This window comes from Babylonia areolata, chromosome 18 (assembly GCF_041734735.1).
Source record: "Babylonia areolata isolate BAREFJ2019XMU chromosome 18, ASM4173473v1, whole genome shotgun sequence".
NCBI classification, from domain to species: domain Eukaryota; kingdom Metazoa; phylum Mollusca; class Gastropoda; order Neogastropoda; family Buccinidae; genus Babylonia; species Babylonia areolata.
Window position 1 is genome coordinate 2,629,801 of NC_134893.1, and position 20,916 is coordinate 2,650,716.

A 20,916-nucleotide genomic window follows, 5' to 3' on the forward strand; every position below is an offset into this window, starting at 1 on the left:
CATTGATACGGTTGGTGTGAATGGAGATGAACAGGAGACAATCAGTGTCAGTTTCAAAGAGATGTCAGAGCCGTGCGGACAGATCCATGTAGGCTACACCACATCTGCTGTATCAGCATAAAAAGGCAGATGCCTGACCCTCCCACAAACCCAGGCGCTGGTCGCAAAGAGAGTAATACCAAACAGCAGGCGACTTGCAGACCATCTTGAATGAAAGCTTATTTTACACCTTCGGAATGAACGAGGATGCAAATAAGGCGAAAGGAGACAACTACCTAACAATGAACAACTTTCAAACTGTCGTGATTGCACATTTTTCTCCTTCTTCTTCTCACTACCTCATTTTCTATTCACTGCCACGTGATTTAGACACGTAAGTATTTATCCTTTTCTGTCCAGATATATGAGTGTAAAATGCGTGTTGAGATTGGTGAGGGACTGGACGAAGGGTGGCAGAAGTATTAAGAAATTGAATTTTTTTTATTTTTACTCTCTCGAGTCTTGTTGCTGTATATACATACCATACGAAAGGTGTATGAATGGACTGGGAAAGTCCTTATCAGGGAGACGTTTTTCAGTGGTTCATTTCTGTGCACCTCCATTTCCATATTTACCGGTTCGCGGGTTGAGCGGGATGTCTGGTTAGCAACTGACTTGAAGTAGAAGGCAATACTTTCTGTCTTTCTTGGAAAGAGCAAAAGCGACTGCATTTGATGTTCCTTGTTTTGTTCTTGTTCATGTATATGTCCCTTTTTTCCTCTTCTGTTTCATGAGGTCACGGAGTACCTTTTTTTCTTTTCCTTTTTTGGTGCTTCTGTATCCCTTCTTTCTCTTGTTTCCCTTCTTTCTTTCTCCTGTATCCCTTCTGTATCCCTTCTTTCTTTCTCCTGTATCCCTTCTGTATCCCTTCTTTCTTTCTCCTGTATCCCTTGTTTCTTTCTCCTGTATCCCTTCTGTATCCCTTCTTTCTTTCTCCTGTATCCCTTGTTTCTGTCTCCTGTATCCCTTCTTTCTTCTGTATCCCTTCTTTCTTTCTCTTGTACCCCTCCTTTCTCCTGTATCCCTTCTTTCTTTCTCCTGTATCCCTTCTTTCTTTCTCCTGTATCCCTTCTTTCTCCTGTATCCCTTCTTTCTCCTGTATCCCTTCTTTCTTTCTCCTGTATCCCTCCTTTCTCCTGTATCCCTCCTTTCTCCTGTATCCCTTCTTTCTTTCTCCTGTATCCCTCCTTTCTCCTGTATCCCTTCTTTCTTTCTCCTGTATCCCTCCTTTCTCGTGTATCCCTTCTTTCTCTTGCTTCCCTTCTTTCTTTCTCCTGTATCCCTTCTTTCTTTCTCCTGTATCCCTCCTTTCTCCTGTATCCCTTCTTTCTTTCTCCTGTATCCCTTCTTTCTTTCTCCTGTATCCCTCCTTTCTCCTGTATCCCTTCTTTCTTTCTCCTGTATCCCTCCTTTCTCCTGTATCCCTTCTTTCTTTCTCCTGTATCCCTCCTTTCTCCTGTATCCCTTCTTTCTTTCTCCTGTATCCCTCCTTTCTCCTGTATCCCTTCTTTCTTTCTCCTGTATCCCTTCTTTCTTTCTCCTGTATCCCTCCTTTCTCCTGTATCCCTCCTTTCTCCTGTATCCTTTCTTTCTTTCTCCTGTATCCCTCCTTTCTCCTGTATCCCTTCTTTCTCTTGCTTCCCTTCTTTTTCCTGTATCCCTTCTTTCTTTTTCCTGTATCCCTTCTTTCTTTCTCCTGTATCCCTTCTTTCTCCTGTATCCCTTCTTTCTCCTGTATCCCTCCTTTCTCCTGTATCCCTCCTTTCTTTCTCCTGTATCCCTCCTTTCTCCTGTATCCCTTCTTTCTTTCTCCTGTATCCTTTCTTTCTCCTGTATCCCTTCTTTCTTTCTCTTGTATCCCTCCTTTCTCCTGTATCCCTTCTTTCTTTCTCCTGTATCCCTTCTTTCTTTCTCCTGTATCCCTTCTTTCTTTCTCCTGTATCCTTTCTTTCTCCTGTATCCCTTCTTTCTTTCTCCTGTATCCCTCCTTTCTCCTGTATCCCTTCTTTCTTTCTCCTGTATCCCTTCTTTCTCCTGTATCCCTTCTTTCTTTCTCCTGTATCCCTCCTTTCTCGTGTATCCCTTCTTTCTCTTGCTTCCCTTCTTTCTTTCTCCTGTATCCCTCCTTTCTCCTGTATCCCTTCTTTCTTTCTCCTGTATCCCTTCTTTCTCCTGTATCCCTTTTTTCTTTCTCCTGTATCCCTCCTTTCTCGTGTATCCCTTCTTTCTCTTGCTTCCCTTCTTTCTTTCTCCTGTATCCCTCCTTTCTCGTGTATCCCTTCTTTCTCTTGCTTCCCTTCTTTCTTTTTCCTGTATCCCTTCTTTCTTTCTCCTGTATCCCTCCTTTCTCCTGTGTCCCTTTTTTCTTTCTCCTGTTTCCCTCCTTTCTCGTGTATCCCTTCTTTCTCCTGCATCCCTTCTTTCTTTCTCCTGTTTCCCTTCTGTATCCCTTCTTCCTTTCTCCCGTATCCCTTCTTTCTTTTTCCTGTATCCCTTCTTTCGTTATTGTTTGTTTCTTCACAGTTCATATTGCAATGGACCTATCTGTGTGTTTTTTAAGCAGGGACACTGAATCTTGCATGCAAGTACATTTTCTATGGTTCAGTGTTGAATTACCCAGATTGGGAGAGGCCAAGACTTGTCTGAACAGAGTGACACTGAAGTTTGTGCGCAATCACTGTCACCAACACTGAAGACATCTCTGTGTTCTGAAATGTACTGAGATTGTTCTTCATTTTATGGTCCAGCGGACTGATTGATTGCATTCTGAGTGTGTTTGTCAATGCTTGAATGCTTGAAATTCTGCGGTCATGTGGAAATGGAAGTCTGTTCGTCGGAAAGTCGCGGGACCTGGGAGGAACACTCTCTCTCTCTCTCTCTCTCTCACACACACACACACACACAAATACACTTTGGGAAAGAAAGTGAGAGACAGTCGGAGACACAGAGAGAGACAGACACTGAAATATATGCAGAGACAGACAGAAGGACAGACCAACAAACAGATACACAGACAGACGCAGAGACACAACATCGCAACCAGTGCATTATTATACTCACTTACATGTTCATTATGCGTAATAATGTCATTCAATTACCTGGAATAAACTCTGACCTATCACAACCGTCTATCTACTTAAAGTCTTAACTCCCGAGAGCAAGGTTTCGGTTGCGCCCCTTTTCTCTGCATTCAAATTTTGTATTACGTGTAGCTGACACATTTTGTACTTTCCAAAGTCAATTCAGGTCTAGATTGGAAGCTGCTAGGCAAATCTCGCTCTCTGCCATAAATGAAGCCAAACCGTAGCTTTATTAGGCTTTTATTTTGAATAAACCTTCACCGACGTCACAGTGTCAGACTCTGATGAGAAACTGGCTTGATTCAAATCGCCCGCCATTTATAGTCCGGTTCAGGCTTTAAGTCGTTGTCAATACCGCCACCCTGACCTCTCCCAAACCAAAAACCCTCGATCGTCTTTTTACCAAACTGTCAAAGGAATGGGACGAGGAGCTGGCGAAGAACGCCGAGGAGTGGGCCGAGTACTGCCGCTACGAGCGTCCCCCCCGGTACATGTACAACACCGGGGCCAACCTGGCCTACCAGCGATACCACGTCAATCGCCGCCGCTCCTCCTCCATCCGCTCCAACGTGCTCCAGGGACTCCGCAGCTGGAGCAGGGAGCGCGAGCATTTCAAGTACGGCCCGGACTGCGGCATGGCCTGCTCCTATGTGCAGGTACTGGGTGGCTGGATGGTGGTGGTGGGAGGAAAGGGAATGGAGAAAGACATGTGTGTGTGTGTGTTTGTGTGTGTGTGTGTTTGTGTGTGTGCTTGCCAGGGAAGGAATAATGTGTGCCAAAATATACAGTCATTTAATGGTTTATAAACAATAGCTGCAGTTTTTTCGTTTTTGTTTTTGTAGAATACGATAGTCCTCGTGCAAGAAGTGAGTTTTTCCCTCCCCAACATTTTTATTTTGCTCTCTCACTATTCTCATCCTATATCACTTACATATAAAAGACGTTGAACCAAAGAGCGAATGAACGTGCAGAAAAGCAGCTCAATGATTCTCATTTCATTGAAGATACCGCTGTTTGTCGTGAATAAAGTATCCATTGAATATACCGCTGTTTGTCGTGAATAAAGTATCCACTGAATATACCGCTGTTTGTCGTGAATAAAGTATCCACTGAATATACCGCTGTTTGTCGTGAATAAAGTATCCATTGAAGATACCGCTGTTTGTCGGGAATAAAGTATCCATTGAATATACCGCTGTTTGTCGGGAATAAAGTATCCATTGAATATACCGCTGTTTGTCGTGAATGAAGTATCCATTGAATATACCGCTGTTTGTCGTGAATAAAGTATCCATTGAATATACCGCTGTTTTCCGGAAATACAGCATTATTTCACCATTCCCCACCCCACCCCCTAAAAAAGAAAAGAAAACTGCGCGAGTTTTCAAGTAGTAATTCACGTTTTTGAGAACCCTGTAGAATGTAACATGTTGATTGTTGACTGAAACACAACATTTCGGATGGTGTGTGGGTGGGCGGGGTGAGGGTAGGTTTGTGTTGACGGGTGCTTGCAGATGGTCTTCTCGGCGTCCTTCCGGGTACGGGTGGGCGAGTGGTTCTTAATTTTTGTGTGTGCGAGTCCTGTAGATTGTACATAATGATGGTTGATGTGTAACTATGGGGACGGGGGCGGGGTGCGGATGCTTGCAGATGATCTATTCATCGGCCTACCGGGTGGGCTGTGCCATGAACACGTGCTCCAGACTGCGGGTGGGCAGTTACATGGAGAGCTATTCCACCCTCTTCCTCTGTTTCTACGCTCCACGGTTAGTACGTGCCGTTGTGTGCACATTGCTGTGTGGTTGTTGGGGGTCCGGTGGCTCCACTTCGTGATCTTCTCTCTGGCAAGTCAGGGGTGTGACTGGAGATTGGTGACTTGTTAGTGGTGAGCTGAAGTGGGTGGATGGAATACTTCCTCTCGGTCTTGGCTTGTCTTGTGTGTGTGTGTGTGTGTGTGTGTGTGTGTGTGTGTGTGTGTGTGTGTGTGTGTCATTTTGTGCTTACACAAACACACAATAACGATTATTCAACACTGCTTCTCACCTGTCTTTGTAACCGCAGTCTTCATGGTATATGATCTTTCTTCAATGTGTGTGTACAATCGTTTGTGTGTGACCGACTTTTCTCACGTGCGAGTCAGCTTAGCTTGTGAAATGATCTTGTACTGCACATATTTTATTTACCGAATTGACTGCGCGTGTTAGTTTCTTTCCTACATGTGTGTGTGTGTGTGTGTGTGTGTGTGTGTGTGTGTGCGCGCGCGTGCGTTCTTCGATTTTAAAGTCTTTCACACGTATTCCTAGTCGGATATTAATGTTGTGACAAACCGAGTGGTAAGGGTTCAATTAATTGTGACTTTTGATAATGGGATTGAGTGGTTTAAACATTAAAAGAAATATAGTTTGAATCTATGTTGTGGTGGATCAGTATCCTGTCAGCGACGCCACTTTTGTTGCCGTGTTGTTATAAACCGAGTGGTGTTTTTATAAAGGGGACGGTACAAAAGAATTGATTTACTGTATTAAAGGATAGAAAAGATCCAGGCACTGGCCAGTGACATATAGACGGCCAGTCACAAAAGGGTTTTTTCTATTGTTTTATTACAATCTTCTAAGAAGTAAAGAAGGAGAGAAGAAGAGAATAAGACAGTGCCTGAAAAGACACAAACAACAATTTTCATAAGTACATGTCAGTACTGCAAGTGGATAGTAAGCACATCATATATTGCAATGGAAAGACTATCACTTGGTCTGGAGTGGGCAACAACATAACATAAATAATGAATATGTGTGACGACCAAACACTGACAGCAAATGACATGTCTAAGACATTTAAGCAGTGTAGACAAAGTGGTTAAAGCTAAGCTGATTTGGTGAAAGCACACTGACGGTACAGATTTAAGTAAAGCTCACACTGTGTCAAAGTGACTCAAATGAATCAGTTATCATGTTGCACTATACTGGAGTAAGCTGTGTAGGAGAGAGCATGATAGCTACATTACAATGAACAGACTGTGATACATATCAAAGGGTTTTAACCAATAACTGATATTAATCCAACACTATCTTGTAATCACGACAACAGAATACTACACACATCTTAGAGTACTGAACACACTGTAACTGAGAAGCTATAGTACTGAGAGTCAGTGAAACACTGTAGCAGTACAACTGATATCAGCATGTGAAATAATACATGAATAATAAAGAAGATAATAAAATAAGTGGCTTTTATAAAATACTGGCAACTGAAAGACCAGATAGTCAGTGCTCAATACAATGATTGGGAGAACTATCATGGCTTAACAGTAAATTGCATTCAGCTGAACTGAGGCTGGTGCTCTACATTTTAATTTCCTCCACTAAGCCTAACCTTCATCAGTTGGCGGAGAATGAAAGATTTCTGCGACAAGATCATAATTTACGTCAAATAAGCACCGTTAACATGGCCATGACTGAACAGCAATGCAGGTCATCTGGCAAAGTTTACCAACCTACGATACTATCAACATGCTTATAACATGAACACTAGCAATGTGTCGGACAATTTACAGATCATCAACACATTCTAAATGGAGTACTTACAGTAGAATATAAGGCAGCTGACTGTGTGTGCAACACGCTCGATGTGTGCTTGTGAGCGGCACATCCGAAAATGACCGGCCGACGCGCAACAGCTTTCAGTTCAATTTCGGATGCCACAGGAGTTACCTCCTCATGTGAATGATTGGACACCATCACTGCAGTGAAACTGTCGTCTGCTTTACGACGTGTGCTGTGAGTTGAACTATGGTTAGTAGCCCGCTGAACACTTGGCAACAATATTTTTGTCATTATCATATTATGACTGACTTATGTTTAAAAAAAAACCCAGTTCAATTAAAAAAAAAAAATCATGTGAATGAATGCACACAAAGTCAGTTCAATAAAATCGTGTGAATGAATACACGCAAAGTCAGTTCAATAAAATGGTGTGAATGAATGCGCGCAAACACACGTGCAGACATAAGGAAAAAGAAAAGAAAGAGGGTGGCGCTGTACTGTGGGGGAGAGCTGCACCAACTTGGCACAGAGAAATCTGTTGTGACAATACAATACAATGCAATACAATACAATACAATACGATACGACACAATATAACACAACACAGCACAGTACAGTACAATGCAATGCTAGGCAATGCAGTGTGATGCAATACAGCACAACACAGCGCAACATAAGAACTGTATCTTGCAGGGGGAAGCTGATGGCCAGTCACCCTTACCACAAGGGGGACACGTGCAGCCAGTGTCCGGCAGACACGTACTGCTCTGAAGGACTGTGTGCTGAGGGAGGTCAGTGAGAGACAGAGGGAGAAACATAGAGCAAGGGGAGAAACAGATAGGGAGGCGGTGGGGGGGGGGGGGGGGGGCAGAGAGAGAGAGAGACGAGAGAGAGTGAGAGGCGGAGAGAGAGAGGCAGAGAAAGATAAGCGGAGAAAGAGAGGCACAGAGAGAGAGAGGCGGAGAGAGAGAGGCAGAGAGAGATTGGCGGAGAAAGAGAAAGAGGCACAGAGAGAGAGAGAGGAGGAGAGAGAGAGAGAAGCAGAGGGAGACAAAGGACACGCCGGCAGTCAATGTCCGGCAGACACTGCTCGGAAGGACTGTGCGCTGAGGGAGGTCAGTGAGAGACTCGCAGTGAGACTGACAGAGAGCAAATAAACAATGAGAGGGAGAAAGAGAGAGAGGTGGGACGTGGGGGAGATGAGAGAGGGAGAGGGGTGTGTTTTAAGGGAACTAGCCGGGTTTGGTTAGTACATTGTACTGGAGAGTTACAGCGCTTGAGTTAGAATAAATGGTTGTCTTCAATTAACTGTCTCCTTGTGTAAACTAGTCAGAACGGTACAACACACGCGCTCCGCTCATCCATCCAATGCAGATCATCTTGAGATTAGTTGTCATTTTGTTCGATTGTCTGTTTTCTCACATTACAACACAGAGACAGAGAGGGGGTGGGGGGGAGAGTTCGTGTGCGTGGATGCCACAGAGATTGAGAGAGAGACAGTGTGACAGAGACAGGAAGTCTAATAGACCAACAGAGTGACAGAGAGTCTAACAGACCAACAGACTCACACAAGATGAACGCAATAAGAGAGAGAGAGAGAGAGAGAGGGAGAGAGAGAGAAGACTACCCCATACACACAGACATATACACCCCTTCCTCCTCCTCCCCTCCACCCTTCAGCCCCTCTCCTTCCTCCACCCCACACCCTTCCCCTTTAAACAGCAGGAAACAACCCCCTTCCACACACACACACGCACACACACACACACACACACACACACACACACACACACACACACACACACACACACACATACACACACCCTACATCCCAGCTATAAAAAAAAAAATGCCATCTTGTTTTCTTGCCTTGTCTCGATCTGACGTCAGCCGGCCTGATGGCGTCATCAGCTCTGGCGTCAGACAGTGCAGCGGCCGCGGTGGCGTCACTGTACGCTCCGGCAGCTCTGGCCATAGCGGCCGACAACCCTCATGCCCCGGAGGTGTCCGTCACCCCATCCCCGAGACAACCACGCCGACCCATGTCCACAGGTAACCTCCCCGCCTGCTGTGTACGTCATGTGCTGACACGGGTACAGATACAGCAGATTTGTTGATTGAGTGCTTTGTTCATACCTGTATGTTTACATGTGATGTGCTGACAAGGCCATGTGTTTCATACCTCCATGTATTGGCCTACGTGTGATTATCATTCAAAGTTAATGGCAAAAGGAACCATAGCCTTTTACGGCCATCGGGGCAGTGAATTCATATCCACTGTGTCCAGGGCTCGGCATGGGAAGGTAGTGAATTCATATCCACTGTGTCCAGGGCTCGGCATGGGAAGGTAGTGAATTCATATCCACTGTGTCCAGGGCTCGGCATGGGAAGGTAGTGAATTCATGTCCACTGTGTCCAGGGCTCGGCATGGGAAGGCAGTGAATTCATATCCACTGTGTCCAGGGCTCGGCATAGGAAGGCAGTGAATTCATATCCACTGTGTCCAGGGCTCGGCATAGGAAGGCAGTGAATTCATATCCACTGTGTCCAGGGCTCGGCATGGGAAGGCAGTGAATTCATATCCACTGTGTCCAGGGCTCGGCACAGGAAGGCAGTGAATTCATATCCACTGTGTCCAGGGCTCGGCATAGGAAGGCAGTGAATTCATATCCACGGTGTCCAGGGCTCGGCTTAGGAAGGCAGTGAATTCATATCCACGGTGTCCAGGGCTGGGCACAGGAAGGCAGTGAATTCATATCCACTGTGTCCAGGGCTGGGCATAGGAAGGCAGTGAATTCATACCCACTGTGTCCAGGGCTCGGCATAGGAAGGCAGTGAATTCCTATCCACTGTGTCCAGGGCTGGGCATAGGAAGGCAGTGAATTCATACCCACTGTGTCCAGGGCTGGGCATAGGAAGGCAGTGAATTAATTCCCACTGTGTCCAGGGCTGGGCATAGGAAGGCAGTGAATTCCTATCCACTGTGTCCAGGGCTGGGCATAGGAAGGCAGTGAATTCATACCCACTGTGTCCAGGGCTGGGCATAGGAAGGCAGTGAATTCATACCCACTGTGTCCAGGGCTCGGCACAGGAAGGCAGTGAATTCATATCCACTGTGTCCAGGGCTCGGCATGGGAAGGCAGTGAATTCATATCCACTGTGTCCAGGGCTCGGCATGGGAAGGCGGGGCCCAGTCCTCTCCTTCCGTCGTTTTAACCCTCCCCAAAGTCAGGTACCCGTGGAGTGAGGAAAATCGGAGCAAAGTACATTTTATTTCCCAAGGACACCAGGTCCAAACCGAGGATCGAACCCTGACCACTGAACCCTGACTGAAGTCTAACGCCTTACACCATTTTGCTACGGTGTCTCAGCGTGTGATGTTGATACAGACAAAGACACAGCGGAATAATCAATTCCTTTTTTCACCTGCGTGTATACGCATTGTGTGGAGACACGAACAGACAGAAGAATAATTAATGTTGTTTTCCCCGCTCGTGTGTGTACGTGTGGTGCGCAGGCACAAAGACACGACAGAATAATTAGTTATATTTTCATACAGGTATGTTTACCTATGATGTGCAGACACACACACAGACACAGCAGAATATATATATATATATATATATATATATATATATATTATATATGTGTGTGTGTGTGTGTGCGTGTGTGCGTGTGTGTGTGTGTGTGTGTGTGTGTGTGACACCTGCATGCATACGTGTGATGTTCAGGCACTTAAGGAGAATAATTAGTAATGCGTTTTATCACATGGGTTTATCCGCATGATGCACAACAACAAGAGAATAGTTAAAGTATATTTTCTTGATTAGTGATGTAATAATTTCCCCAGCTGTATGTGACCATGTGCTGTGCAGACAAGCTGACAGACAGTGAGGCAGCGTTCCTTCTTCAGGTCCAGAACATGTTCCGTGCTGAGGATGGGCAGCCAGAGCTGGTAAGGTGACATCTGCAGGGCGGGAATAAAGAAAACACGTCCACAACATCATTAACACAGACAAATAAGAAATTCCCTTTTGAGTGGAACTCGCCTTTCCCCATCGTTCGCCTCGTCATATCTCCTTTCTCTATCCTCTTCCTGTTCCCAACGCTCAGCTTGTATCACAGATGGACATAAGCTTTCAGTTGGGCTAACAACACGGTGAGAATAAGATAATAATAACTTTATTATCTCCAACTGGAGAAATTTGGTCAGGTGCATTATCACAACATAGACAAGTAAACAACATGGCGACCATAACTGTAAAAGTCAACAACAGCTTTTACGAATATTACGAAGACACAAATGTAAAAAAAAAAAAAAAAAATCACATACACCGTTTCATACATCCATCCACACACTGCAGGTAATAACTGGTATTCTTAATGTAAAAACAGAAAGAATTAAGAAACATTATTTTGAATACAATTATAAGCATAGCCTACTATATTGCACATTGATTATAATAGACAGATAAGATAAGAATAAAGATAAATTTCGGAAAACCACAACCAGATAATCAGCACACACACCCGCACCCACCCACCCCCCACCCACCCCACACACGCGGATTACTTGATTAAACAAGAGTAATAAACATAATGTTCTCAAATAAAAGCATTTCAGATATTCGCTTTTAAAACATTGCAATTAAGGTGAGATCTGTATTATCACTGTTTTCTCCATTTAGTGGGAAGTCATTTACAGCTTAGTCTCTTGTGAAGGACTATGACTCTCAATCCAGGAGGCAAGATTGCACTGGCTCTTAGTGTTGCAGCCTTGGGGGCCAGTTGACCTTTGGGAACCATCCTAACGCCGACTGTCCTAAAACCCTCTTGGCCGAGAGGGTGGAGATGTAACTTGGGCAAGACACTCTCCACTATAATCAAATTCAATCCTGGAGAGTTGGGGCTGCCTCCTCAGCTGTTGTGAGGGTTATAGCTGGATACGACTGAAGATATACATCCCATGCCTACATGACCATGGCGTGGCTTCGCGAACGAAGTGTTATGAAGACATTCCTTGCCTGGTGCAGGCTGGCTGGTGACCGGTGAGACCTGCACGGGAGAGACCGACATGTGCCACAGTGACTGCAGGGGAAGGTCTGGGGCGGTGGGTTGGGGCATCACGGCTTTTTCGGCTCTGCTTGCATTCCAGTCTGTTGTATAGGATCAATCATCAACCGGAACGTCGGTTTTGTCTTCCAACACGGCTCTTCAGTACTTGTTTTCCCGTTTGACTTCTTCATACACAGATTTGCAAGTCGGTATTCTCTTATGAACATCGCATAAAAAGTGCCAGAAAATAATGAAAATCAATCGGCGTGTACATTCATTTTATTGAAGTCCTGCAGCAGGCTACCTTTCTTCTTATGTAGAAAGCGGGATTACTGTCTGGGCACAAGTTCCTTCAAGTCAATTTATGGCTGCTGTTCAGACAAAGAGAGCTTAGACACAGCGTGAATTCCTATCTGTATAATATGCGTATTCAGCCGTCAGTGTGAATTTATAAACAGTTATCTATGTGTGTGTGTGTGTGTGTGTGTGTGTGTGTGTGTGTGTGTGTGTGTGTGTGTGTGTAAAGGTTTCCTTGTTACTATATTAAGTCCCCTCTCCCTCTCTTACCTTCAAATTTAGTTCGGACCCCCACCCTCCCTCATCTGTCCATCATTTTAGAAAGATATATATATATATATATATATATCAAGTTTAATTCTAAGATTAACACTTGTTAACTAATGTGTTTGCATGTCGAACCTTTGTATTTATATTGTTAGCAACTGACTGTGATGTTGACAGTTCAACGCCCTTCCGTCACCCATACACACACCCGCCATGTTCGTGTGTTTTGAATTAATGATGGAATGAATGTCTGCACTTTTAAAGCTACTATCTTTTAAAATAAGTGTTGGATTTCTATACGACGAGCCTGAAGGCGAATTTCTGTACTCTAGTTCAGACAGTGACTGACTGATTGAATTTCGCCTTGGAGAACTGGATCCTCTTTTACTGCGTTGGAGATGAAGACGGAGACGGAGGCAGAGGTGGAGACAGATCATGTGCATGACCATGGTGATGGTGGTGATAGTGGTAGACATGTGACGATTCTGGTGGTGATGGTGGTGATAGTGGTAGACATGGTGACGATTCTGTGGTGATGGTGGTGATAGTGGTAGACATGGTGACGATTCTGTTGGTGATGGTGGTGATAGTGGTAGACATGTGACGATTCTGGTGGTGATGGTGGTGATAGTGGTAGACATGTGACGATTCTGGTGGTGATGGTGGTGATGGTGGTAAGACATGGACGCCGATTCGTTTGTGATGGTGACGTAGTGATGACGTATCGTGAGAGATGGTTCAGTGACAACACGTGGCCATCGACTTTGTGACGCCGTGTGAGACGATGTGAGTGGAATCCGTGGGAGTGTGTTCGTGTGTGTGTGTGTGTGTGTGTGTGTGTGTGTGTGTGAGCAGAGGTGGGACGCGGCCCTGAAACAGTGGAGTGACTGGATCATCAGCTGTGAGTCAGACTTCCCCGGACCCCCGCACACCTTCACCAACTTTCACCGCACTCCGGACGTACGTACCACCCCCTGGTCTATCCTGTCTGTATGTCTGTCTGTCCTGTCTGTCTGTATGTATGTCTGTCTGTCCTGTCTGTCTGTATGTTTGTTTGTCCTGTCTGTCTGCCCTGTCTGTCTGTCCTGCCTGCCTGCCTGTCTGTCTGTTCCTATCCGGTCTGCCGTCTGCCTGTCTGTCTTCTCGTCCTGCCTGCCTGCCTGTCTGTCTGTCCTGCCTGCCTGTCTGTCTGTCCTGTCTGCCTGTCTGTCTGTCTGTCCTGTCTGTATGTCTGTCTGCCTGTCTGTCTGTCCTGCCTGTCTGTCTGTCCTGCCTGCCTGCCTGTCTGTCTGTCTGCCTATCCTGTCTGTCTGCCTGTCTGTCTGTCCTGCCTGCCTGCCTGTCTGTCTGTCTGCCTATCCTGTCTGCCTGTCTGTCTGTCTGTCTGTCCTGTCTGCCTGTCTGTCTGTCCTGCCTGCCTGCCTGTCTGTCCTGTCTGTCTGTCTGTCCTGTCTGTCTGTCTGTCTGCCTATATGTCTGCCTATCCTGTCTGTCTGTCTGCCTGTCCTGTCTGCCTGTCTGTCTGTCTGCCTGTCCTGTCTGTCTGTCTGTCTGCCTGTCTTGTCTGCCTGTCTGTCTGTCTGTCTGTCCTGCCTGCCTGTCTGCCTGTCCTGTCTGCCTGTCTGTCCTGTCTTTCTGTCTGTCTGTCTGTCTGTTTGTCCTGTCTGTGTGCCTGCCTGCCTGCCTGTCTGTCTGTCTCTGTCCTGTCTGTCTGTCTGCCTGTCTGTCTGCCTGTCTGTCTGTCTGTCTGTCCTGCCTGCCTGTCTGTCTGTCTGCCTGCCTGTCTGTCTGTCTGTCTGTCTGTCTGTCTGTCTGTCTGTCTGTCCTGCCTGCCTGCCTGCCTGTCTGTCTGTCCTGCCTGCCTGTCTGTCTGTCTGTCTGTCTGTCTGTCCTGTCTGTCTGTCTGTCTGTCTGTCTGTCTGTCTGTCCTGCCTGCCTGTCTGCCTGTCTGTCTGTCTGTCTGTCTGTCTGTCTGTCCTGTCTGTATGTCTGTCTGTCTGTCTGTCTGTCTGTCCTGCCTGTCTGTCTGTCCTGTCTGTCTGTCTGTCCTGCCTGCCTGCCTGCCTGTCTGTCTGTCCTGCCTGCCTGTCTGTCCTGTCTGTCTGTCTGTCTGTCTGTCCTGTCTGTCTGTCTGTCTGTCTGTCTGTCTGTCTGTCCTGCCTGTCTGTCTGCCTGTCTGTCTGTCTGTCTGTCTGTCTGTCTGTCTGTCTGTCTGTCCTGTCTGCCTGTCTGTCTGTCTGTCTGTCTGTCTGTCTGTCTGTCTGTCTGTCCTGTCTGTCTGTCCTGCCTGTCTGTCTGTCTGCCTGTCTGTCTGTCTGCCTGTCTGTCCTGTCTGTCTGTCTGTCTGCCTGTCTGTCTGTCTGCCTGTCTGTCTGTCTGTCTGTCTGTCCTGTCTGCCTGTCTGTCTGTCCTGTCTGCCTGTCTGTCTGTCCTGCCTGCCTGCCTGCCTGTCTGTCTGTCCTGCCTGTCTGTCTGTCTGCCTGTCTGTCTGCCTGTCTGTCTGCCTGTCTGTCTGTCTGTCTGTCTGTCTGTCTGTCTGTCCTGTCTGTCTGTCTGCCTGTCTGTCTGTCTGCCTGTCTGTCTGTCTGCTGTCTGTCTGCCTGTCTGTCTGTCTGCCTGTCTGTCTGTCCTGCCTGTCTGTCTGTCTGTCTGTCTGTCTGTCTGCCTGTCTGTCTGTCTGCCTGTCTGTCTGTCCTGCCTGCCTGTCTGTCTGTCTGTCTGTCTGTCCTGTCTGTCTGTCTGTCCTGCCTGTCTGTCTGTCCTGTCTGTCTGTCCTGCCTGTCTGTCTGCCTGTCTGTCTGTCTGTCTGCCTGTCTGTCTGTCCTGCCTGTCTGTCTGTCTGTCTGTCTGTCTGTCTGTCTGTCTGTCTGTCTGTCCTGCCTGTCTGTCTGTCCTGCCTGTCTGTCTGTCTGTCTGTCTGTCTGTCTGCCTGCCTGTCTGTCTGTCTGTCTGTCTGTCTGTCTGTCTGTCTGTCTGTCTGTCTGTCCTGTCTGTCTGTCTGTCCTGTCTGTCTGTCTGTCCTGTCTGCCTGTCTGTCTGTCTGTCTGTCCTGTTGCGGTTGTCTGGCTGTTATGTTTGTTTTCTTGGTTTTCGAATGCTGCTTTTGTTGTTGTTGTTGTTGTTGTTGTTGTTGTTGGATTTAATCTGGCTTTGAAGGTTTAGACCATTCTTTTTTCTTTTCTTTTTCTTCTCTTTTTTCCCCCCTTTTTTTCTTGATTCAATCTTGGTTTGAAAGTTTAGATTTTTTTCTTCTGAATTCAATATTGCTTTTGAGGTAGTTTATTATTACTGTTTTTGTGGGGTTTTGGGGGGGATTTTTTGTTTGTTTGTTTTTTGTTTTTTTGTGTGTTTTTTTTTTATTTATCTGGATTCAGTCTTGGTTTAAAGGTTTATGGTTATCATTTTCTAGACGTAATATCGATTTGAGAGTTTATAATGTTAGATTTTCTGGATTCAATAGTGGTTTGGTTTACATATTTTTTTCTGGATTCAACATTGGGTTTAAGGTTTGTATTGTTCAATTTTATGGATTTGATGTTAGTTTAAAGGTTTATATGTTTGTTTGTTTTTAGATTTAATCTTGGTTTGAAAATCCGCAATGTTCTATTTTCTGGATTTAAAGTTGGCAGGAAAGTTTATAATGTTCTTTTTATGGATTTAATCTTGGTTTCTAATGGCTCGGAGGTAGTCCTTGTAATGCACTGAGTTGATCAGAGATGTGACTCACCAGTGCATGGGTTGGTATACCTTTTTTCTTCTTTTTTTTTTAATCGGGGGGTTTGGGGGAGGCATGGGGGGGGGGGAGATTGAGAATGTTCTATTTTTTTTCTGGATGTAATGTTGCTTTGAGACTTTTTTAAGATGTGACGGTGATACAGCACACGTCAGTGTTAAGATGCGACGTCAGTTTTAAGATGTGACGGTATTACAACACACGTCAGTGTTAAGATGTGACGTCAGTGTTAAGATCTGTCGGTGTTACAACACACGCCAGTGTTAAGATGTGACGTCAGTATTAATATGTGACGGTGCTACAACACACGTCAGTGTTAAGATGTGACGGTGTGACAACACACGTCAGTGTTAAGATATGACGCCAGTCTTAAGATGTGACGTCAGTGTTAAGATGTGACGGTGCTACAACACACGTCAGTGTTAAGATGTGACGTCAGTGTTAAGATGTGACGGTGCTACAACACACGTCAGTGTTAAGATATGACGCCAGTCTTAAGATGTGACGTCAGTGTTAAGATGTGACGGTGCTACAACACACGTCAGTGTTAAGATGTGACGTCAGTGTTAAGATGTGACGGTGTGACAACACACGTCAGTGTTAAGATATGACGCCAGTCTTAAGATGTGACGTCAGTGTTAAGATGTGACGGTGCTACAACACACGTCAGTCTTAAGATGTGACGGTGATACAGCACACGTCAGTCTTAAGATGTGACGTCAGTGTTAAGATGTGACGGTGCTACAACACACGTCAGTGTTAAGATGTGACGTCAATGTTAAGATGTGACGGTGTGACAACACACGTCAGTGTTCCGGGTGCTGTACGACCTGATTTTGGTTTGGAATTATGGATTAAATCTTGGAAGGAAGGCTTAGAATGCTCTTTTTCTGTAAATCAGTGTAGATTTTTTTTACAGGCTTAGAAATGTCCTGAGTATTGCACTGAGTTGACTAACATCTTCAAGATGTGATCATGTTACAGCACACACCAATTTACGAGGTGGTGTACGAATGGCAGAAGGAAGGGAGAGACACCAACATCCAGATGAAGACAGCATGCCGGACGCCTTATGACCACACTGACTGCAACCACTACACCAACGTTAGTTCTGTCTGCTTCTCTGTCTCTGTCTCTGTCTCTCTTTATTTTATATAATAGAAATACTAATTGTAGCTGAGGGTAGCTTTTCGCATTTATCTGTTTTCATTTACATCATTTAACATGTCTATAATTATCATACCTGAAATGTCTGTTTACACCACCCCTTCATGAGGGGCCATGGCCTGAACTGAATAAAACATCCGTATCCGTATCCGTATCTCTCTCTTCCACCCCTTACCCCTATTCTGTTCCCGCACGTGTTTGGGTGTATGTGTATGTAAACGTGTATGGATGTATGTATATGTATACGTGTATGGGTGTATGTGCATGTATACGTGTATGAGCTTGTGTGAGGGAAAAGGAGAGGGGAGGAACGTGAGGTGACTGGTCTATAACTATGCGCGCCCGCGATTTTTACACACTGCCGCACAAGTGCAAACACAGGGGCTTAGTGCAGTTGTCTGAAATCACTTATAATGTGAAGAAAACTGAAGAAAGAAAGAAAGAAAGAAATGTGTGTGTGTGTGTGTGTGTGTGTGTGTGTGTGTGTGTGTGTGTGTGTGTGTGTGTGTGTGTGTGTGTGCATTGTATCTGACTGACGCCATTATTATAAAGCAAAGCGCTTTGAGAGGTTTGGGAGCGAAATAATAACAATAGCTCAGTATTACCGTTGTTGTTTCTTCTACAACAACTACTACTACTACTGTTGCTGCTACAACTATTATCATTATTATTATTTTCATTGCTATCATTAGACAAGCTGACAGTGTCCACCCCATGTCAACAGATGATGCAGCCTCAGATGACGACAATGGCCTGCTCAGCCAAGAACTGTAAGGACGGAAGCAGACAGCTGGTGTGTATCTACGACAACCCGTCGCGCATGATCAGACAGCCTTAGACCCCACCACACGGGCCCGCCAGGGAGACCGGGGGGTGGGGGTGGGGGCCGGAGGGGCCGGGCCTTGGCTTCAGCTGGTGAACTGTCCACAACCTCATCGGTCTCCTCATCTCTTCATCGTCGGTCGTCGTCGAGTCGTCATAATCACATCATCTGCTGCTGCGGCGTTGGCGAAAGTCAGGAGAAGTGTTGAAAAACGTTGTCCTTTTCCTTCACTCCTTTTTTGGGTAAAGCTGTTTACCCCCCTCCTCTTGAGGGAATGATGGCTGAAATCTTGAGGTCTCTGTGACCCAGCTCTCTACCCATGTCACACGCATACAATAATGATATTCATTGCAATCAGTATAACCATAACAACGAAACTAAATAAAGATGAAAGCAACTACATTGTATTGTAGACAGCCCGTTAGCCCAAAAACGGACCTGTTGCGACTTAGCTTCGATCAAACCTTCAATCTGTTTTAAAGCAGACTGTCGGCTTTTATTCTAACTAACGAACAGGCATATTTCGCGAAAAGATGGACTTGGGTGATGTCCTTCTCCCATTATTCCACTTACCCATGTGGGGTGGGGTTTTACAATCAGCACAGTCTGTAGTTTGAACTGAGCAGGAGAATGGCCTGGGAAATGTTCGGCATGACAACATTCAGTGTCAGCAAATTTGTGGATAGAAGAATACAGCCAGATCCCAACTCGTGATGTCTTTGCGTACTGTTTTGTTGTCAAGAGGTTAGGAAACTGGGGTGTCCCAAGATCTTCATGGAGGAGGGGGTGGGGAGGGGGTACAGTTGACTGGCCCGCCATTCTTGAAACGCTTTCACGATGGCCCTTGATCCAGTGTACGAGAAGCCCTCATTAAAATGCTACACAGTCTGCAGTCCTTCATTAAAATGCTACACAGTCTAAAGTCCTTCACTAAAATGCTACACAGTCTAAAGTCCTTCATCAAAATGCTACACAGTCTGCAGTCCTTCATTAAAATGCTACACAGTCTAAAGTCCTTCACTAAAATGCTACACAGTCTGCAGTCCTTCATCAAAATGCTACACAGTCTGCAGTCCTTCACTAAAATGCTACACAGTCTGCAGTCCTTCACTAAAATGCTACACAGTCTGCAGTCCTTCATTAAAATGCTACACAGTCTGCAGTCCTTCACTAAAATGCTACACAGTCTGCAGTCACTCAAAGGCACGTGTACACAAGAGAAAGCATGCAGATTCAGCCACTTGGACAAATAGGGGCATACTGCTTTCCACAATCAGGGTGTGACAGGCGAATTATTTCACAGACTGTTCTTCAGCTGCCTTCATTTGGACTTCGCGAATGTACTGTTATTTGTTTCTGCTTTTGTTGTCGTCGTCTTTTTTTGCCTTTCGTGTGGTCATTGCAGATGATACACGGAATCAGCAAGTATCAGTTTTTTTTTCTTGGTATTTTTGGTTTGTTTTGATATTCGTGTAATAATAGCATTGACGTGTAGTCTACTGCGATGTGTATGTTTTTTTCTATACAATCAAGTAGATTATTATAATCTTCCACACTAGTTTTTTCCGCTTTGTTGTTTTTGCGTTTAGTAAAGAATGTAATTAAGATAAACCTGTCTTCCTCTGTTTCTTTCTCTGTGTGTGTCTGTGTCTCTGTGTGTGTGTCTCTCCCTCTGTTTGTCTGTCTGTCTGTCTGTCTGTCTGTCTGTCTCTCTCTCTCTCTCTCTCTCTCTCTCTCTCTCTCTCTCTCTCTCTCTTTCTCTCTCCTTTCGGTGTTTCTTTTACTAATTATTCTCTTTCAAGTCTGCGGCTTGGCATATTCATATTTAATTTGTAATCTATAATCACAAATGTACATAGATCTGTGTGGGTGTGTATGCGAGAAAAAGAGAATGAAAGAGACTGTAAATATGTGCTTTTTCATGTCATGTTATTTTGAATATAGCCTTAAAAGAAGAAAAAAAACGAAAGAAAGAAATGTAAACAGTCATGATAACGGCTCACTTATCTAAACAGTTGGTAATGTAAGCCTCACACAAAGAGATGAAATCCTAGTATGAGTGAATAGAAACATCAGTTCTTCTCATTTAAAACAACAACAAAAACAAAAACCAAAAAACCAATGATCACACTATTGTTAGTAATGGTAGCTGGATATGATAACATGGTTTATGATAACATGGTTTCCCTTGGGTACGGACAGCTAACTTCCTGACAATTCGCTTAGTGGGGAAATTAACTAAACCAAACTGAACTGAAGTGAACAATTGAATAATAGCCAATTGACTAATTCCTTCACTCTCGGTGAATCTGTTGCAAATGTCTCTCATCATTGTCAGCGTAACTGTCATGCATAGGTAGCAGAACTTCCCTGTCATTTGTATCATCAGTACTTTATTCCTGCTGTCTGCGTGTGTCTCTGGTGACGCATCCTTGTCGTATGCCGCACGTGTCAGTATGTTCAGTTCTGCATTGATACTTTCCAGTCATATGTATCAGTACATTTTGCATCGGTAGGCCGACGTTCCCCCAAAAAGTTTGTATCAAAACATTCTGAATAAGTACCTCGATTCCTATCGTTACATCGCTGTCACCTGTGTCGGTACTTTTTATTTATTTATTTATTTTTTTAAAATAAATACAACCTGCCATCTATAATGGAACATTCGTGTCACCTGTATCGGCGTATCCTCTATCAATCTAGCTCCTTGTTACTGTTACCTCTATTCAATCTAGCTCCTTGTTACTGTTACCTCTATTCAATCTAGCTCATTTTTCTGTCACCTCTATCAATATAGCTCCTTGTTACTGTTACCTGTATCAATCTAGCTCCTTGTTACTGTTACCTCTATCAATATAGCTCCTTGTTACTGTTACCTGTATCAATTTAGCTCCTTGTAAACTCCTTGTTACT

General features: G+C 45.0%; 1 protein-coding gene and 1 long non-coding RNA gene across 2 annotated transcripts in view; one reads left to right on the forward strand and one right to left on the reverse strand.

Moving 5' to 3' along the window:
- LOC143292363 (uncharacterized) overlaps nucleotides 1–20,123 on the forward strand; it is a 38,579-nt gene extending 18,456 nt beyond the window's left edge. Inside the window, exons 2-9 of the mRNA XM_076602559.1 lie at nucleotides 3,536–3,775; nucleotides 4,770–4,885; nucleotides 7,355–7,452; nucleotides 8,552–8,713; nucleotides 10,537–10,616; nucleotides 13,136–13,240; nucleotides 16,998–17,117; nucleotides 17,905–20,123. Coding sequence (XP_076458674.1) covers nucleotides 3,536–3,775; nucleotides 4,770–4,885; nucleotides 7,355–7,452; nucleotides 8,552–8,713; nucleotides 10,537–10,616; nucleotides 13,136–13,240; nucleotides 16,998–17,117; nucleotides 17,905–18,018 — 1,035 coding nt within the window. The 3' untranslated portion in view covers nucleotides 18,019–20,123. The remainder of the gene's footprint in view (nucleotides 1–3,535; nucleotides 3,776–4,769; nucleotides 4,886–7,354; nucleotides 7,453–8,551; nucleotides 8,714–10,536; nucleotides 10,617–13,135; nucleotides 13,241–16,997; nucleotides 17,118–17,904) is intronic.
- A 141-nt stretch (nucleotides 20,124–20,264) lies between these two features.
- The window catches only part of LOC143292364 (uncharacterized), a 1,911-nt gene continuing 1,259 nt past the window's right edge, over nucleotides 20,265–20,916 (reverse strand). Inside the window, exon 3 of the long non-coding RNA XR_013056643.1 lies at nucleotides 20,265–20,916. This exon is cut by the window's right edge and continues 283 nt beyond it. This is a non-coding gene — a long non-coding RNA (uncharacterized LOC143292364).